Source organism: Scyliorhinus torazame, chromosome 1 (genome assembly GCF_047496885.1).
Source record: "Scyliorhinus torazame isolate Kashiwa2021f chromosome 1, sScyTor2.1, whole genome shotgun sequence".
In the NCBI taxonomy this organism is placed as follows: Eukaryota; Metazoa; Chordata; class Chondrichthyes; order Carcharhiniformes; family Scyliorhinidae; genus Scyliorhinus; species Scyliorhinus torazame.
In genome coordinates, this window is record NC_092707.1 from 27,357,291 (window position 1) to 27,377,218 (window position 19,928).

General features: G+C 51.7%; 1 protein-coding gene across 2 annotated transcripts in view; it reads left to right on the forward strand.

Annotated features, from left to right (window-relative positions):
- Positions 1-19,928, forward strand: part of sgsm1a (small G protein signaling modulator 1a) — a 303,238-nt gene that overhangs the window by 257,161 nt on the left and 26,149 nt on the right. For both annotated transcript variants that reach the window (XM_072477396.1, XM_072477309.1), the window contains exon 22: positions 3,016-3,125. In XM_072477396.1, coding sequence (XP_072333497.1) covers positions 3,016-3,125 — 110 coding nt within the window. The remainder of the gene's footprint in view (positions 1-3,015; positions 3,126-19,928) is intronic.

Consider the following 19,928-nt stretch of genomic DNA (forward strand, 5'->3'; position numbering starts at 1 on the left):
ATCCCCCCTCATCCTTCTAAATTCCAACGAGTATAGTCCCAGTCTACTCAACCTCTCCTCGTAATCCAACCCCTTCAGCTCTGGGATTAACCTAGTGAATCTCCTCTGCACACCCTCCAGTGCCAGTACGTCCTTTCTCAAGTAAGGAGACCAAAACTGAACACAATACTCCAGGTGTGGCCTCACTAACACCTTATACAATTGCAGCATAACCTCCCTAGTCTTAAACTCCATCCCTCTAGCAATGAAGGACAAAATTCCATTTGCTTTCTTAATCACCTGTTGCACCTGAAAACCAACTTTCTGCGACTCATGCACGAGCACACCCAGGTCTCTCTGCACAGCAGCATGTTTTAATATTTTATCATTTAAATAATAATCCCTTTTGCCGTTATTCTTACCAAAATGGATAACCTCACATTTGTCAACATTGTATTCCATCTGCCAGACCCTAGCCCATTCACTTAGCCTGTCCAAATCCCTCTGCAGACTTCCAGTATCCTCTGCACTTTTTGCTTTACCACTTATCTTAGTGTCGTCTGCAAACTTGGACACATTGCCCTTGGTCCCCAACTCCAAATCATCTATGTAAATTGTGAACAGTTGTGGGCCCAACACTGATCCCTGAGGGACACCACTAGCTACTGATAGCCAACCAGAGAAACACCCATTAATCCCCACTCTTTGCTTTCTATTAATTAACCAATCCTCTATCCATGCTCCTACTTTCCCCTTAATGCCATGCATCTTTATCTTATGCAACAACCTTTTGTGTGGCACCTTGTCAAAGGCTTTCTGGAAATCCAGATATACCACATCCATTGGCTCCCCGTTATCTACCGCACTGTTAATGTCCGCAAAAGATTCCACTAAATTAGTTAGGCACGACCTGCCCTTTATGAACCCATGCTGCATCTGTCCAATGGGACAATTTCCATCCAGATGCCTCGCTATTTCTTCCTTGATGATAGATTCCAGCATCTTCCCTACTACCGAAGTTAAGCTCACTGGCCTATAATTACCCACTTTCTGCCTACCTCCTTTTTTAAACAGTGGTGTCACGTTTGCTAATTTCCAATCCGCCGGGACCACCCCAGAGTCTAGTGAATTTTGGTAAATTATCACTAGTGCATTTGCAATTTCCCTAGCCATCTCTTTTAGCACTCTGGGATGCATTCCATCAGGGCCAGGAGACTTGTCTATCTTTAGCCCCATTAGCTTGCCCATCACTACCTCCTTGGTGATATCAATCCTCTCAAGGTCCTCACCTGTCATAGCCTCATTTCCATCAGTCCCTGGCATGTTATTTGTGTCTTCCACTGTGAAGACCGACCCAAAAAACCTGTTCAGTTCCTCAGCCATTTCCTCATCTCCCATTATTAAATCTCCCTTCTCATCCTCTAAAGGACCAATATTTACCTTAGCCACTCTTTTTTGTTTTATGTATTTGTAGAAACTTTTACTCTCTGTTTTTATATTCTGAGCAAGTTTACTCTCATAATCTATCTTACTCTTCTTTATAGCTTTTTTAGTAGCTTTCTGTTGCCCCCTAAAGATTTCCCAGTCCTCTAGTCTCCCACTGATCTTTGCTACTTTGTATGTTTTTTCCTTCAATTTGATACTCTCCCTTATTGCCTTAGATATCCACGGTCGATTGTCCCTCTTTTTACCGTCCTTCCTTTTTGTTGGTATAAACCTTTGCTGGGCACTGTGAAAAATCACTTGGAAGGTTCTCCACTGTTCCTCAACTGTTTCACCATAAAATCTTTGCTCCCAGTCTACCTTAGCTAGTTCTTCTCTCATCCCATTGTAATCTCCTTTGTTTAAGCACAAAACACTAGTGCTTGATTTTACCTTCTCACCCTCCATCTGTATTTTAAATTCCACCATATTGTGATCGCTCCTTCCGAGAGGATCCCTAACTATGAGATCCTGAATCAATCCTGTCTCATTACACAGGACCAGATCTAGGACCGCTTGTTCCCTCGTAGGTTCCATTACATACTGTTCGAGGAAACTATCGCGGATACATTCTATAAACTCCTCCTCAAGGCTGCCTTGACCGACCTGGTTAAACCAATCAACATGTGGATTAAAATCCCCCATGATAACTGCTGTACCATTTCTACATGCATCTGTTATTTCTTTGTTTATAGCCTGCCCCACCATAATGTTACTATTTGGTGGCCTATAGATTACTCCTATCAGTGACCTTTTTCGCCTTACTATTCCTGATTTCCACCCAAATGGATTCAACCTTATCCTCCATAGCACCGATGTCATCCCTTACTGTTGCCCGGATGGCATCCTTAAATAACAGAGCTACACCACCTCCCTTACCATCCACTCTGTCCTTCCGAAAAGCTTGATACCCTTGGATATTTAACTCCCAGTCGTGACCATCCTTTAACCATGTTTCAGTAATGGCGAATACTACGAGCATTCAGGTAAAGTACACTTATGTTGGCTTTTTTACCTCTGTTCTTAATCTTAACACCTCGATCAGTAACCTCTCCTAAGTTATATTTCCTCTTAACCTTTCTCCTAATTTTCCTTGTCGTCGAACCCACATCTTCCTGTAACAACCTGCCGCATCGCTTACCATTAATGTTTTCACTTCCCGTTTTATTTCTTTTAGTATTCCTGGTCCTATTCACTGAGCTCCCCTCAGTCACTGTACCTTGTACTGTCGCCCTTTTTGATTTTTGACTCTGGCTTCTCTGCCTTACACTTTCCCCCTTACTGCCTTTTATTTCTGTCCCTGTTTTACTACCTTCCAACTTCCTGCATCGGTTCCCATCCCCCTGCCACATTAGTTTATGGGAAATGCTTTGTATTCAACCTGTCAGTGCACAGTCATAGGATTGAAAATGAGGAGTCAGCTCTTTGAGAACCTCCCCACCCCTCCTCTTCCCCTCCCCCCACTCCACCCCACCCGCAGGAACATCTACGGGTGAAATTGCATTCCTTCTGTTTGTCCGTCCCTCACCACTTTGTCTTGCTGCCCTTGTCCAGAGGCTATGGCGTTCAGCTGCTTCACCCAGCTGATGAAGAGGATGAACCAGAACTTTCCGCACGGAGGAGCCATGGACACTCACTTCGCCAACATGCGTTCTCTCATACAGGTACACTCTCTCTGGTTTTATCCTCTGCAATGCTGCCACGCCTGGTGTTCGTCAGACGAGTTATGTGAGGCAGAAAAGTTATTGTTAAACGTGTATCAAACCTTGGTTTGACCACAATTGGAATATGGGTGCAATAGTTCCGGTCATATTTTATGAAGGATGCAGAAGCACAGAAGAAGGCTGCCACATTGGTTGAGGTGAATAGCATAGCGGCGTCAAGCTACGTACACGAGGGAGAACAGAATAAAGGGTTATGCAGTTAGAGTTTTCTGAAGTAGCATGGGAGGAGAATTGTGGAGCTTAAACCTCTTGTCCTGATGATGCACGATCAATTATGATTAAAGACGAGGTAGTAACATAACTGAAGGCTTTAATAGACTAGAACTGTTCCCCAGCAGCTTCGGTACAGAATGAGGGCTGCTGGGACGGCACCGGTTCTTATACCCCGCCTGTCAGGGCGGAGCTACATACAAAACAGCCAATGGTAAACTCTTAGGTTTAACCAATGGCCTTCAGCCTCTCGGGTACTGCAATACCTGATAATACCACATTCACCCCCTGTTAAAAAAGAGTCCGGCGGGGGAGGTGGCCAGTGGTTACAAATGCGTCTAACATGGTATGATCAGATATGGAGGTACCGTGATACCTCCTTACAGAGCTGTCGAGAATATTTACAAGCGTGGAAGATATATACATTCAATGTTCATTTACAGTTACAGTTACACTGAAACAATCAGTCGGTCGGGTGGCCTGGTCGTCCTCCTGGATCGTCTGAGCTTCGGTGGTGATTCTGGTGGGGGTCCGGGCATCTGCGACTCCGGGAGCGTGGCTTCGGCCTCCATGGCAGCTTCGTCACCCCTAGACGGCGCTGGTGGGGCAAACGGTTGACACAAGAGGGGAGCGCCTGTAGGGGGCGTCGGTGGGTGGGAGGGCCTAGGCAGGAGCGGCGGGAGGACTGATGTTCCTGTGAGGTGCTGTGGAGGGGGGCGGGGTAATGGTTCGGGTGCGCGTGGGGTTCCGGCGGGCGCCAGGTCCCGAAGGGAGACTGTATCTTGCCGGCCGTCAGGGAACGCCACGTAGGCGTACTGGGGGTTAGCGTGCAGCAAGTGGACCCTCTCGACCAACGGGTCCAACTTGTGCGCCCGCACGTGCTTCCGGAGCAGGATGGGTCCGGGTGTTGCTAGCCAGGTTGGGAGCGAGGTCCCGGAGGAGGACTTCCTGGGGAAGACGAGGAGACGTTCATGAGGTGTCTGGTTGGTAGTTGTACAGAGCAGTGACCGGATGGCGTGGAGGACCTCCGGGAGGACTTCTTGCCAGCGGGAGACTGGGAGATTCCTGGATCGTAGGGCCAGTGGAACGGTCTTCCAGACCGTTCCGTTCTCCCTCTCTACCTGCCCATTTCCCCGGAGGTTGTAACTGGTCGTCCTGCTTGAGGCAATGCCCCTGTTGAGCAGGAATTGACGCAGTTCGTCGCTCACAAAGGGGGACCCCCTATCACTGTGTATGTACGCGGGGAAACCGAACAGTGTAAAGATACCCTGGAGGGCCTTGATGACGGTGGTTGCGGTCATGTCTGGGCAGGGGATAGCGAATGGGAACGGGAGTACTCGTCAATCACATTCAGGAAGTACGTGTTGCGGTCAGTGGAGGGGAGGGGGCCTTTGAAGTCCATGCTGAGGCGTTCAAAGCGACGGGAAGCCTTTATCAGGTGCTGGTCGGTAGAAGTGTGGTTTGCACTCCGCGCAGATACGGCAGTCCCTGGTGGCTGTCCTGACCTCCTCGATGGAGTAGGGCAGGTTGCAGGTCTTGATAAAGTGGAAAAAACGAGTGACCCTCGGGTGGCAGAGGTCCTCGTGGAGGGCTCGGAGGAGGTCCACTTGTGCGGTGGCACATGTGCCGCGGGACAGGGCATCAGGAGGCTCGTTTAGCTTCCTGGGACGATACAAGATCTCGCAGTTGTAGGTGGAGAGTTCTATCCTCCACCGCAAGATCTTGTCGTTTTTTATCTTGCCCCGCTGTGCATTATCGAACATGAACGCCACCGACCGTTGGTCAGTGAGGAGAGTGAATCTCCTGCCGGCCCGGTAATGCCTCCAATGTTGCACAGCTTCTACTATGGCTTGTGCCTCTTTTTCGACCGAGGAATGGTGAATTTCGGAAGCATGGAGGGTGCAGGAGAAGAAGGCCACGGGTCTACCCGCTTGGTTGAGGGTGGCGGCCAGAGCTACGTCGGACGCATCGCTCTCGACCTGGAAGGGGAGAGACTCGTCGATGGCGCGCATCGTGGCCTTTGCAATGTCTGCTTTGATGAGGCTAAAGGCCTGGCGGGCCTCCGTCGACAGGGGGAAGGTTGTGGACTGGATTAGGGGTCAGGCTTTGTCTGCGTAGTTAGGGACCCACTGGGCGTAATAACTGAAAAACCCGAGGTAGCGCTTCAGGGCCTTGGGGCAGTGAGGGAGGGGGAACTCCATAAGGGGGCGCATTCGTTCAGGGTCGGGGCCTATCACTCCATTTCGCACTACGTAGCCCAGAATGGCTAGACGGTCGGTGCTAAATACGCATTTATCTTTATTATACGTTAAGTTAAGGATTTTCGCGGTCTGGAGAAATTTTCGGAGGTTGGTGTCGTAGTCCTGCTGGTCATGGCCGCAGATGGTGACGTTATCAAGGTACGGGAACGTTGCGCGTAAGCCGTACCGGTCAACCATTCGGTCCATCTCTTGTTGGAAGACCGAGACCCCATTAGTGACACCAAAGGGAACCCTTAAAAAATGATAGAGCCGCCCATCTGCTTCGAAGGCAGTGTACTGGCGGTCACTAGTACGGAGGGGTAGCTGATGGTAGGCGGACTTGAGATCCACCGTGGAGAAGACCTTATATTGCACGATCCTGTTTACCAGGTTGGATATGCGGGGGAGAGGGTACGCATCCAGCTGCGTAAACCTGTTGATGGTCTGACTGTAGTCAATGACCATCCTATGTTTCTCCCTGGTCTTTACCACCACTACTTGAGCTCTCCAGGGACTGTTGCTCGCTTCAATGACCCCTTCCCTCAGTAGCCTTTGGACCTCTGACCTGATGAAGGTCCGGTCCTGGGCACTGTACCGTCTGCTCCTGGTGGCGACGGGTTTGCAATCCGGGGTGAGGTTCGCAAACAGGGAAGGCGGGTCGACCTTAAGGGTGGCGAGGTCGCAGACAGTGAGGGGGGGGTATAGGGCCGCCGAATTTGAATGTCAGGCTTTGCAAGTTACATTGAAAGTCCAACCCCAGGAGTGTAGCCGCACAGAGGTGCGGCAGGACACACAGGCGGAAATTGTTGAATTTCCTGCCTTGGACAGTGAGGTTCGCTAGGCAGAACCCCTTTATCTCCACCGAGTGTGACCAGGGAGATTCTTTGGTTTACAGGGTGGGTAACAAGTGAACAGCGCCTTACCGTGTCGGGGTGTATAAAGCTTTCCGTGCTCCCAGAGTCGATCAGGCAGGACGTCTCGTGGCCATTGATGAAGACCGTCGTCGTTGCTGTTGCGAGTGTCCGAGGTCGATTTTGGTCCAGAGTCACCGAGGCCAGATTAAGTAGTTGCGGGTTTTGATCGGGCAGCGTGTAGTCGGCCGTGCTGGGGGCCTGGTGCCCCATCCAAGATGGCATCTCCCATGGGTCGCACATGGTGGTCGGGGATGGACAAAATGGCGGCGGGGATGGACAAAATGGCGGCGCCCATCCATCCAGCGTGATGTCCGAGGGGCAAGATGGCCGCCCCTGTGGGTCGCACGTGGCCCTAGGATATGGGGGTGGCGATGAGTGCTGGCCGCCTGGGGCCCGAAGGGAAGGTTGCCGCGGCGGTCCGGAGTTGCTGGAGACCGCGGCCACGGCTCGTGCCTGGCAGACCCCCACAAAATGGCCCTTCTTGCCGCACCCTTTGCAGGTGGGGGTGCGGGCCAGGCAGCGCTGACGGGGGTGCTTCGCCTGCCCGCAGAAGAAACAGCGGGGCCCGACGGAGGTAGCGGGCCGTCTGACAGCGCAGGCCTGCGGGGACACGGGGAAGGTCTGTGTGGCTGCCGCAGCGGGATGCCACGCAGCCCAGGGGGCCGCCGTGCAGTCGGGCACATAGGATTGCGCGTTTCTGGAGGCAACATCCATGGTCCCTGCCAAGGCCCGTGCCTCTCTAAGTCCCCTGGTGTCTTTTTCTAAGAGTCTTTGGCGGATCTCTGAGGAGCTCATACCTGCTATGAAGGCATCCCGGATTAGGAGCTCCGTGTGCTCGCTCCCCAAAACTTGCGGGCCGCCACAGTTTCTGCCCAGCACCAGTAGCGCACGTTAGAACTCCTCCAACGATTCCCCGGGGCTTTGCCGTCTAGTTGCAAGCAGGTGACGTGCGTAGACCTGATTTACAGGGCAGATATAATGTCCTTTTAACAGGTCGATCGCAGCATCAAAGTCCTCCGCCTCCTCGAGGAGGGTGTAGATCCCAGGGCTGACCCTTGAGTGCAGGAGATGCAGTTTCTGTTCTCCTGAGGATGTGCCTCCGGCCGTCTCGAGGTAGCCTTTAAAACACGCCAGCCAGTGCTTAAATATCGCCGCTGAGTTCTCCGCGTGGGGGCTGAGTTGTAGACACTCCGGCTTGTTTCGGAGATCCATCCTTTCAGCTTAAGTGTAGTCTATTAAATTGATGCACGGACAATTACGATTAAAGACGAGGTAGTAACATAACTGAAGGCTTTAATATACTAGAACTGTTCCCCAGCAGCTTCGGTACAGAATGAGGGCTGCTGGGACGGCACCGGTTCTTATACCCCGACTGTCAGGGCGGAGCTACATACCAAACAGCCAATGGTAAACTCCTAGGTTTAACCAATGGTCTTCAGCCTCTCGGGTACTGCAATACCTGATAATACCACGCCTGACTACCCTGTTTCTGAGCTCTACATTCGATGTAAAAGCCAATCAGTCTTGAGTCTTATCCATGGATCAAAAAACACTTAACCTACACACCTATGGACCGTGGGAGGAAACCGGAGCACCCGGAGGAAACCCACGCAGACGGGGTGGGTGCGTACAAACTCCACACACTGACCCAAGGCCGGAATTGAACCGGGATCCCAGGCACTGTGAGGCCCACCGTGACGCCCCAATCAAGCAATCTTAAACTCTCATTCGTGCTTTCATAGCCTCAGATATCCTCATCTCTGTCATCTCCTCCAACCCCAAACCGCTCCAAAGTACCTGAGTGCTCATCTCATTTCTCTGTCTTCAGCACTCCCAGTTTGAATCGCTCAGTAATTAGGGGGAGGTAGTGGTAATGTCGCTGGGTCAGGAATCCAGAGGCCAAGGTTGATGCTCTGGGGGCGAGGATTCAAATCCCACTATTGTAGCTAATGGAATTGAATTTAAATAATTAAATCTGGGATGGTGACCATTGTCATGAAAACCAATCTGGTTCACTACAAACAAACAAAGAACAAAGAAATGTACAGCACAGGAACAGGCCCTTCGGCCCTCCAAGCCCGTGCCGACCATACTGCCCGACTAAACTACAATCTTCTACCCTTCCTGGGTCCGTATCCTTCCATTCCCATCCTATTCATATATTTGTCAAGATGCCCCTTAAATGTCCCTATCGTCCCTGCTTCCACTACCTCCTCCGGTAGCGAGTTCCAGGTACCCACTACCCTCTGCGTAAAAAACTTGCCTCGTACATCTACTCTAAACCTTGCCCCTCTCACCTTAAACCTATGCCCCCTAGTAATTGACCCCTCTACCCTGGGGAAAAGCCTCTGACTATCCACTCTGTCTATGCCCCTCATAATTTTGTATACCTCTATCAGGTCTCCCCTCAACCTCCTTCGTACCAGTGAGAACAAACCGAGTTTATTCAACCGCTCCTCATAGCTTATGCCCTCCATACCAGGCAACATTCTGGTAAATCTCTTCTGCACCCTCTCTAAAGCCTCCACATCCTTCTGGTAGTGTGGCGACCAGAATTGAACACTATACTCCAAGTGTGGCCTAACTAAGGTTCTATACAGCTGCAACATGACTTGCCAATTCTTATACTCAATGCCCCGGCCAATGAAGGCAAGCATGCCGTATGCCTTCTTGACTACCTTCTCCACCTGTGTTGCCTCTTTCAGTGACCTGTGGACCTGTACTCCTAGATCTCTTTGACTTTCAATACTCTTGAGGGTTCTACCATTCACTGTATATTCCCTACCTGCATTAGACCTTCCAAAATGCATTACCTCACATTTGTCCGGATTAAACTCCATCTGCCATCTCTCCGCCCAAGTCTCCAGACAATCTAAATCCTGCTGTATCCTCAGACAGTCCTCATCGCTATCCGCAATTCCACTAACCTTTGTGTCGTCTGCAAACTTACTAATCAGACCAGTTACATTTTCCTCCAAATCATTTATATATACTACAAAGAGCAAAGGTCCCAGCACTGATCCCTGTGGAACACCACTGGTCACAGCCCTCCAATTAGAAAAGCATCCCTCCATTGCTACCCTCTGCCTTCTATGGCCTAGCCAGTTCTGTATCCACCTTGCCAGTTCACCCCTGATCCCTTTAGGGAAGGAAACCTGCCTTCCTTACCTGGTCTGCCCTACACGTGACTCCAGACCCAACGTAATGTGGTTGATTCTTCCCTCTGAAATGTCACAAAGTTCAAGGGCAACTGGGAATGGGCAACAAATTCTGCCCTTGCCAGCGATGCGTACTTCCCATGAAAAGGTCAATTTAAAAACAAAATGGTGGCAATACTTCCAGCTGCCTCGGCGCTAAGCTCTGAAATTCCTTCCCTCCGCCTCCTCCCTCTGTTTTCTCCTGTTAAGAAACACTTTAAAACCTACCTTCTGGATCAAGCATGTGACACCTGCTCTGTTTGGCTTCCTGCCGAATTTTGCTTATACTGCTCCTGTGAAGTGCTTTGGGACATTTTATTATGTTCAAGGTATAAATACAAGTTGTGGCTCCTGAGCTGGCTCTCTGTGATGTTACGGCATGTACGCCGAGTCCTTTTCAGCAGCGTAGCTCAATGGGAGCACTCCGAGTCCGAAACTGATGGGTTCAAACCTCGCTCCAAAACACGGCTCTTATATCTGGACAAAGGAAACTACGAAGGTATGAGGAGCAACTTGGCTGTGGGAACCTGCATTGAAAGATATCCTGTTCGATTGGCAATGGCCAGCATTTAAGGAATTAATACGCAGTTTACAACAAATTTACATTCCTTTGAGGCACATAAACCCAGCAGGAAAGGTGATACAACAGCGGCTAACAAGAGAAGTTTAGGATTGTATTAGATCAAAGGTAGAGGCTTATAAAGCTGCCAAAACAAGTAGTAAACCTGAGGATTCGGAGCATTTTCAAATTCAGCAAGGGATTAGGGTTAGGGCCCAAGAAAATGATCAGGAAAGGGAAAATAGAAGATGAAAGAAAAATAGCAAAAATGTAGAAATGGACTGTAATAGCTTCTATAGATACGTGAAAAGGAAAAGATTGGCGAAGGCAATTGTGGGTCCCTTACAGGTTGAGACAGGAGAGTATTATAATGGGGGATAATAGAGGAGAAACTAAACAAGTACGTTGTCTTCATGGAGGAAGATGTGAAAAATCTTCCAGAAGAGAACCAAAGGACTAGCAAGGATGAGGAACTGAAGATAATTAGTATGAGTAAAAACGTAGCTCTGTAAAAATTACTGGGACTGAACGCTGGGAAATGCCCTGGACCGCATTATTCAAAAGAGTTGAAACGGCTGGCTGCTGTAGCGATAGTGGATGCATTTGGTGCTGCGCTCCCAAAATACTGTGGACTCTGGAACAGTTCCTGCAGATTGGAAGGTAGCAAATATAACCCAACTATTTAAGAAAGGAGGGAGACGGAAATCAGCTGACGACAAACCATATAGCCTGACCTCAGCAGCAGGGAAAATACTGGAATCTATTATAAAGGATGTGAGATTGGACAGAATCAGCATGGATTTATGAAAGGGGAGTTATGTTTGACAAACCTGTTAGAGTCCTCTGAGGATGTAACTAGCAGGGTACATAAAGGGGAACCTGTGGGTGTGGTGGATTTGGATTTTCAGAAGGCTTTTGATAAGGTCCCACACAAGAGGTTAAGTAAGCAGAATTAGAACACATGGGATTGAGGGTAATGTATTGACATGGTTTGAGAATTGGTCAATGAACAGAAAACTGAGAGTACGAAGAAACGGGTCACTTTCAGGTTGGCAGGCTGTGACTGCAGGGTGCTGCAAGGGTTAATGCTTGGCCCCCAGCTATCCACAATCTGTATCAATGATTTGCAAGGGGACCAAATGTAACATTTCCAAATTTGCTGATGACAAAGTTAGCTGGGAATCTGGGGTGTGAGAAAGATGCAAAGAGGCTTCAAGGAGATTTAAACAGGCTGAGTGAATGGGCAAGAACATGACAGATAGAATATAATGTGAAGTTATCCACTTTGGTCAGAAAACCAGATATACACAGGGGGCGAATCTCCGAGCGCCGCGCCAGGCCGGAGAATCGCCGCAATCGCGTCCCGGCGGTGCGGAGAATCGGCGCCATTTGCGCCGACGTGTATGACGGGGCCGCTGGACTCGCCGGGGCCACCAACTCTCCGGCCCGAATGGGCCGAGCGGCCGTGCCGATACGACAGAATCCCCCCGGCGTCGTTCAACCCTGGTCGCTGCTGGCGGGAACGGTCAGGGGGCGGCCTGTGGGGGGGGGCTCCGATGGGATCTGGCCCGCGATCGGGGCTCACCGATCGGCGGGCCGGCCTTTCCCCCCCCCCCCCGGACCTACTTTCTGGTGTGCCGGCCCCTGAACACCGAGTCGGGGCCGGCGAGTTAAAGAAGTCCTCCGCGCATGCACGGGTTGGAGCCGCACCCATCTGGCGCCGCGAAAGGAGGCTGGAGCGGCGTGAACCTGTGGGGGCCAGAAACGGTCGTACCAGAATCTCCCCCACAGTATTCCTTAAACGAGGAAAGATTGGGAAGTGTTGATGTCCTTGTCCATAACTCACTGAAAGCTAACCTGCAGGTACAGCAAGCAATTAAGAAGGCAAATGGTATATTGGCCTTTATTGCAAGAGGATTTAAGTGTGGGAGTGAAGATGTCGAACTGCAATTATACAGAACCTTGATGAGACCCCACCTGGAATATTGTGTGCAGTTTTGGTCTCCTTTCCTAACAAAATATATACTTTCCATAGAGGGAGTGCAGCGAAGGTTTGCCAAACTGATTCTTGGGGATGGTGGGATTGTCATGAATGAAATGAAATGAAAATTGCTTATTGTCACGAGTAGGCTTCAATGTAGTTACTGTGAAAAGCCCCTAGTCGCCACATTCCGGCGGCGCCTGTTCAGGGAGGCTGGTACGGGAATTGAACCGTGCTGCTAACCTGCCTTGGTCTCCTTTAAAAGCCAGCGATTTAGCCCAGTGTGCTAAACCAGCCCCTCATATGAGGAGAGATTGAGAAGAGTGGGCCTGTATTCCCTGGAGTTTGGAATGAGAGGTGCTCTCATTGAAGTGTGCAAAATTCTTAGAGTACTCAACAGGGTTGATGCAGGAAGGATGCACCTCCAGGACATAGATGGATAGATTTCTAGAAATGAAAGATAATAATAATCGCTTATTGTCACAAGTAGGCTTCAATGAAGTTACTGTGAAAAGCCCCTAGTCGCCACATTCCAGCGCCTGTTCAGGAAGGCCAGTACGGGAATTGAACCGTGCTGCCAGCGTTGTTCTGCATTACAAGCCAGCTATTTAGCCCACTGTACTAAACCAGCCCCTCAATAGCAAGAGATATGGGAATAGTGCATAAAGACGGAGTTGAGGGGGAAGATCAGCCATGATCAAGTTGAATGGCAGAGCAGAGGCTCGACGGGCCAAATGGGCTACTCCTATTTCCCATATTCATATGTTCCAGAAATTGAGGACATAATCTCGAGTGATGCTTTAGTGCAAAATTGAGATGGTGCCTCATTATCGTGGGTGCCATACGTCAGGTGGGGCATTAAATGGAGACATGTCAACTTTTCATAGCACTGTCTTTAAAAGAGAGGAAGATAATCCCAGTATTTTGGAGAACATTCATCCCTCTACCAACACCACACAAAAACAAATCAATTCTTTGTGCAAATTGCTGCTGTTTGTGGGATCTTACTGTGCACACGTCCTCTCTCTCTCTCTCTCAACATATAGGGCAGACTGTAACTATTTATAATGTTCTGAAACCCAAAACTTACCCTAGTGTCGAGCACAGAGGTCAGGGACTCATTGGGCGGGATTCTCCCAGCCCTGGGATTCTCCGGCCCGAATGGGCCGAGCGGGCGTAAGAAAAGAGCCGGGTCCCACCTGCGCCGTTCTAACTTGCTCTGGGCCAGCGGGACCTTGGCGCGGTAGGGTCGGGTGGTTGCCTGTAGGGGGGGAGCGGGGGCCCGACCCCAGGGGGGCCTCCGATGTGGCCTGGCCCGCGATCGGGGCCCACCGATCGGCGGGCCGGCCTCTGTGGCTGGGGGCCTCCTTTTGTACGTGCCGGCCCCTGCAGTCCTGCGGCATGTTGCGTCGGGGCCTTTGAAGGAGGCCACTGCGCATGCACGTGTTGGCGCCGGCGCCACTGCGCATGTCCTCGTTGCCGCCTGCGCAACTGCACATGTCCTCGGTGCCTGCGCAACTGCACATGCGCGGATCCTGCGGTGCACAGTTCGCGCCGGGATTGGCAGCTGGAGCGGTGCGAACCGCTCCAGCGCCGTGCTGGCCCCCTGTAGGGGCCAGAATTAGTACTGGGAGCGGCATAGTCACTCCGTCGTAAAACGCGAGAATCCCGCCCCATGTCCCGACAGTCCTCGGACTCCCTGCACAAGCACAGATCAGAAGCAGCACACACGCGCGCAATTTGACAGATCTGCATCTTAACTTTCTTGGGGCCTAGGGCAGGCCTAGCCTGCCTGCGTGTAAAGGGAGAGACAAAGGAAAAAGGACAGGAGGACCCGCATCAGATGACCGAGAGCAGAGCGCAATGAAAGACGAGTGTCCCAGGCTGGGGAAACGGAGAGGTCCCAAAAAGTGGAGAGGGGACAGGGAGAGGTCTCGAAAGGAACTCCCAGGTAAGGGATAGAGACGGGGACAGAAACCCATCCCAGGTAAGTTCAGGAAAAAGAATGGAGAAGAGAAACAGGCTCCAAATTAGAGAAAGGGCTTCAGGGAGCTGACTTTCTGTAAAGCGGGGGCCGCTGGGGAACGGTGCCCCATCACAGCAGTGGTTTTGTGCTCGGTGCAGCCGAAGATCTGAGGTTGTGCCTGTAATTTGGTGCTTTGAGTGTGGACTTGGGAATCCAGGGGAGCAGAGTCTCGGGAGACGAGATTGAAACGCTAGGCGAGATTTTTGAAGGTGAAAATTGATGCCCTTCCTGTGCGAGACAGAGTTTCAGTGAGATTGGTGGACTCAGTGTTACTGACCTCTGGATGGGTTCTTGAGAAATCCATGGACTCTGTCTTGTCGCATCTGCCATTTATTATGCAGCGTGGTGCATTCAACCACAGTTGGATTGTTATTCACAAGCGCCTCAGATTAACATTGAATATGAGAGTCTAAGATAGATTTTCTATATAGTGTTATCTTTCTGGCCTTATGGAGCAATATTTATTTTTGTTTGTTCAAAATCCTTGGAATCTTGTGGTTTTCATCACTGAGCAAATGTCTTCAATGTCAAACCTTGTTTACTTTAAACAAAACATCATCCTGTCTCCAAAGTTAATGAAGGTTTGACTGACAATTTCCAGTATTATCATAGAATCCCTACAGTGCAGAAGGAGGCCAATCGGCCCATCGAGTCTGCACCGACCCTTTGAAAGAGCACCCAACCGCACTCTCCCGCCCTAACATCATAACCCCCATCTAACCTGTACATCCCTGGACACTAAGGGGCAATTTTAGCATGGCCAATCCACCTAAACTGCACATCTTTGGACTGTGGGAGGAAACTCGGAGCACCCGGAGGAAACCCACGGAGAAATTGGGAGAACGTACAAACTCCACACTGTCATCAAGGCTGGAATTGAATGCAGGCTCCTGCCACTGTGAGGCAGCAGTGCTAACCCCTGTGCTGCCCCGGGTCGCTGGCACTGTGAGGCAGCAGTGCTAACCCCCGTGCTGCCCCGGGTCGCTGGCACTGTGAGGCAGCAGTGCTAACCCCTGTGCTGCCCCGGGTCGCTGGCACTGTGAGGCAGCAGTGCTAACCACTGTGCCGCCCTTAATCGTCAGAGTTTATTTTTTGAAAATATATTTATTCAAATTTTTCAACAGATTTTCAACAAACCCCCCCCTTCAACAAGAAAAAGAAACAAAAACACAACAAGCAGAAATTATACATTGGATTTCCCCCAAATACAATAACCCCCCCATATAACAGTAGAAAACACAAATAGGGAAACCCCCCACCTTAACCCAAACGCCACCCCAAAAGAACCCCCCCTCCCTCCACCGCCCCCCCCACCCCTCTCCTCTCCTCCCCCCCCCCCCCCCCAGCAGCTGACCTCCTCCTAACGTTCCGTGAGATAGTCTAGGAACAGTTGCCACCGCCTGAAAAATGCTTGCCCAGACCCTCGCAAGGCAAACTTTATCCTGTCCAGCTTGATGAACCCTGCCATGTCATTGATCCAAGCTTCCGCACTAGGGGGCTTCGCATCTTTCCATAATAGCAAAATCCTCCGCCGGGCTACCAGTGACGCAAAGGCCAGAATACCGGCCTCTTTCGCCTCCTACACTCCCAGCTCGTCCGATACCCCAAATAATGCCAATCCCCAGCTCAGCTTGACCCGGGCGTTCACCACCTTGGACATAGTCCTCGCAAAACCCCTCCAAAACCCATCCAGCGCCGGGCACGACCAGAACATATGGGTGTGATTTGCTGGGCTCCCCGAGCACCTCCCACATCTGTCCTCCACCCCAAAGAACCTACTCAACCTCGCCCCTGTCATATGCGCTCTGTGAGTAACTTTAATAGTGAGTAACTGGGGGCAGCACGGTAGCATAGTGGTTAGCATAATTGCTTCACAGCTCCAGGGTCCCAGGTTTGATTCCCGGCTTGGGTCACTGTCTGTGCGGAGTCTGCACGTTCTCCCCGTGTGTGCGTGGGTTTCCTCCGGGTGCTCCGGTTTCCTCCCACAGTCCAAAGACGTGCAGGTTAGGTGGATTGGCCATGCTAAATTGCCCTTAGTGTCCAAAATTGGCCTTAGGGTTGGTTGAGTGGGGTTACTGGGTTATGGGGATAGGGTGGTGTGGGCCTCGGTAGGGTGCTCTTTCCAAGAGCCGGTGCAGACTCGATGGGCTGAATGGCCTCCTTCTGCACTGTAAATTCTATGATTCTATGATTCTAAACTGTATTAGGCTGAGCCTGGCGCAAGTGGAGGAAGAATTAACCCTACTCAGGGCATCAGCCCACAGACCCTCATCTCTCTCCTCCCCAAGCTCCTCCTCCCACTTGCCCTTTAACTCTTCCACCGAGGCCTCCTCCTCTTCCTGCAGCTCCTAGTAAATCGCCGAAACCTTGCCTTCTCCAACCCATACACCCGAAATCACCCTGTCCTGAATCCTACGTGCCGGAATCCTACGTTCCCTCACCTGCCGCCTCACTTGCATATACCTGAACACATTTCCCGAGGGTAACCCAAACTTCTCCTCCAGCACCCCTAGGCTCGCAAACGTCCCATCGATGAACAGGTCCCCCATTCTTCTAATCCCTGCCCGATGCCAGCTCCGAAACCCCCCATCCATCCTTCCCGGGACGAACCAATGATTCTCCCGAATCGGGGACCAAACCGAGGCTCCCACCTTGCCCCTGTGTCACCTCCACTGCCCCCAGATCTTCAGCGTCGCCGCCACCACCGGACTCGTGGTGTACCTTGTCGGCGAGAGCGGGCAGCGGTGCCGTCACCAGCGCCCTCATGCTCATGCCCACACAGGACGCCATCTCTAGCCTCTTCCACGCCGCCCCCTCTCCCTCCATTACCCACTTCCAGATCATCGCCACATTGGCTGCCCAATAATAGCCACATAGATTAGGCAGAGCCAGCCCCCCGCCCTGTCCCTGCTACGCTCCAGAAACACCCTCTTCACCCTCAGGGTCTTATTCGCCCACACAAATCCCGTGATGCTCCTGCTCACCCGTTTGAAAAAGGCCTTGGGGATCAAAATGGGAAGGCACTGGAACACAAAGAGAAACCTCAGAAGGACTGTCATCTTGATCGACTGCACCCTACCCGCCAGTGAGAGTGGCAGCATATCCCATCTTTTAAAATCCTCCTCCATCTGCTCCACCAACCGCGTCAAATTGAGCTTGTGCAGGGCCCCCCAACTCCTAGCTACTTGGATCCCTAGGTACCGAAAGCTCCTTTCCGCCCTCTTCAGCGGTAGCTCGTCTATCCCCCTTCCCTGGTCCCCTGAATGCACCACAAAGAGCTCACTCTTCTCTACATTGAGTTTATACCCCGAAAAGTCCCCAAACTCCCTGAGGATTCGCATGACCTCCGCCATCCCCTCCACTGGATCCGCAACATACAACAACAGGTCATCGGCATACAACGACACCCGGTGTTCCTCTCCCCCCCGAACCAATCTCCTCCATTTCCTTCACTCCCTCAGTGCCATGGCCAGCAGCTCAATTGCCAGTGCAAACAACAAGGGGGATAAGGGACATCCCTGCCTCGTCCCCCGGTACAGCCGAAAGTACTCCGACCTCCGCCAGTTTGTAGCCACACTTGCCACAGGGGCTCTATATAGCAGCCTGACCCAACTGATGAACCCCTCCCCGAACCCAAACCTCTGCAACACTTCCCAAAGATACTCCCACTCCACCCGATCAAAGGCCTTCTCCGCGTCCATAGCTGCCACTACCTCCGCTTCCCCCTCCACCGAGGGCATCATAATCACATTGAGGAGCCTCCGCACATTAGTATTTAGCTGCCTACCCTTCACAAATCCCGTCTGGTCCTCATGAATCACCCCCGGGACACAGTCCTCAATTCTCGTAGCCAGCACCTTTGCCAGCAACTTAGCATCAACATTGAGGAGCGAGATCGGTCTATATGACCCACATTGCAATGGGTCCTTGTCCCGCTTCAAAATCAAATAAATCAGCGCCCTGGACATTGTCGGGGCAAGGTCCCCCCCCCTCCCTCGCCTTATTAAAAGTCCTCACTAGCAACGGGCCCAGCAGGTCCACGTATTTCCTGTAAAATGCAACCGGGAACCCATCCGGCTCCGGGGCCTTCCTCGCCTGCATGCGCCCCAATCCTTTAACCAGCTCCTCCAGCCCAATCAGCACCCGCAAACCAGCACTTGCTCCTCCTCCACCCTCGGGAACCTCAGCTGATCCAAAAATCGTCGCATCCCCTCCTCCCCCACCGGGGGCTCAGACCTGTACAGATCCCCATAGAAGTCCCTAAATACCTTGTTTATTCTCACCACACTCCGCACCGTATTCCCCCCTCTATCCATAACTCCACCAATCTCTCTCGCTGCCTCCCTCTTACGAAGCTGATGTGCCAGCATCCGACTCACCTTCTCCCCATACTCATACGCCTTGTGCTTTCCTCCACTGTGCCTCTGCTTCCCCCGTGGTCATCAGGTCGAATTCCGTCTGGAGGTTCCGTCGCTCCCTAAGTAGCCGCTCCTCGGGGGCCTCTGCATACCTCCTGTCCACCCTTAAAATCTCCCCCACCAACCTCTCCCTCTCCCTCCTCTCTCTCTTCTCTGTGGGCCGTAATGGAGATTAGCTCTCCCCTGACCACTGCCTTCAGCGCCTCCCAGACTACCCCCACCTGCACCTCCCCGTTGTCGTTGGCCTCCAAGTATCTTTCAATACACCCCCGCACCCGCCCGCACACCCCCTCATCCGCCAACAGTCCCACATCGAGGCGCCACAGCGGGCGCTGGTCCCTCTCCTCCCCCAACTCCAGCTCCGCCCAATGCGGGGCGTGGTCCGTTGTGGCTATGGCCGAATATTCCGTTCCCTCCGCTTTCGGGATTAGCGCCCTACTCAAAATGAAAACATCTATTTGGATACTTGTGGGGGGGGGACTTACCAGGGGTAAGCCATAGGGTACGGGCCTCTGGCACGGAGTCTGTCCCTGTTGCTCAGAAGGGAAGGGGGGAGAGGAGCAGAGCACTAGTAATTGGGGACTCAATAGTCAGGGGCACAGATAGGAGATTTTGTGGGAGCGTGAGAGACTCACGTTTGGTATGTTGCCTCCCTGGTGCAAGGGTACGTGATGTCTCGGATCGTGTTTTCCGGATCGTGTTTTCCGGGTCCTTAAGGGGAGGGGGAGCAGCCCCAAGTCGTGGTCCACATTGGCACTAACGACATAGGTAGGAAAGGGGACAAGAATGTCAGGCAGGCTTTCAGGGAGCTAGGATGGAAGCTCAGAACTAGAACAAACAGAGTTGTTATCTCTGGGTTGTTGCCCGTGCCAAGTGATAGTGAGATGAGGAATAGGGAGAGAGAGCAATTAAACACGTGGCTACAGGGATGGTGCAGGCGGGAAGGATTCAGATTTCTGGATAACTGGGGCTCTTTCTGGGGAAGGTGGGACCTCTACAGACAGGATGGTCTACATCTGAACCTGAGGGGCACAAATATCCTGGGGGGGAGATTTGTTAGTGCTCTTTGGGGGGGTTTAAACTAATGCAGCAGGGGCATGGGAACCTGGATGTAGTTTTAGGGTAAGGGAGAATGAGAGTATAGAGGTCAGGAGCACAGATTTGACGTCGCAGGAGGGGGCCAGTGTTCAGGTAGGTG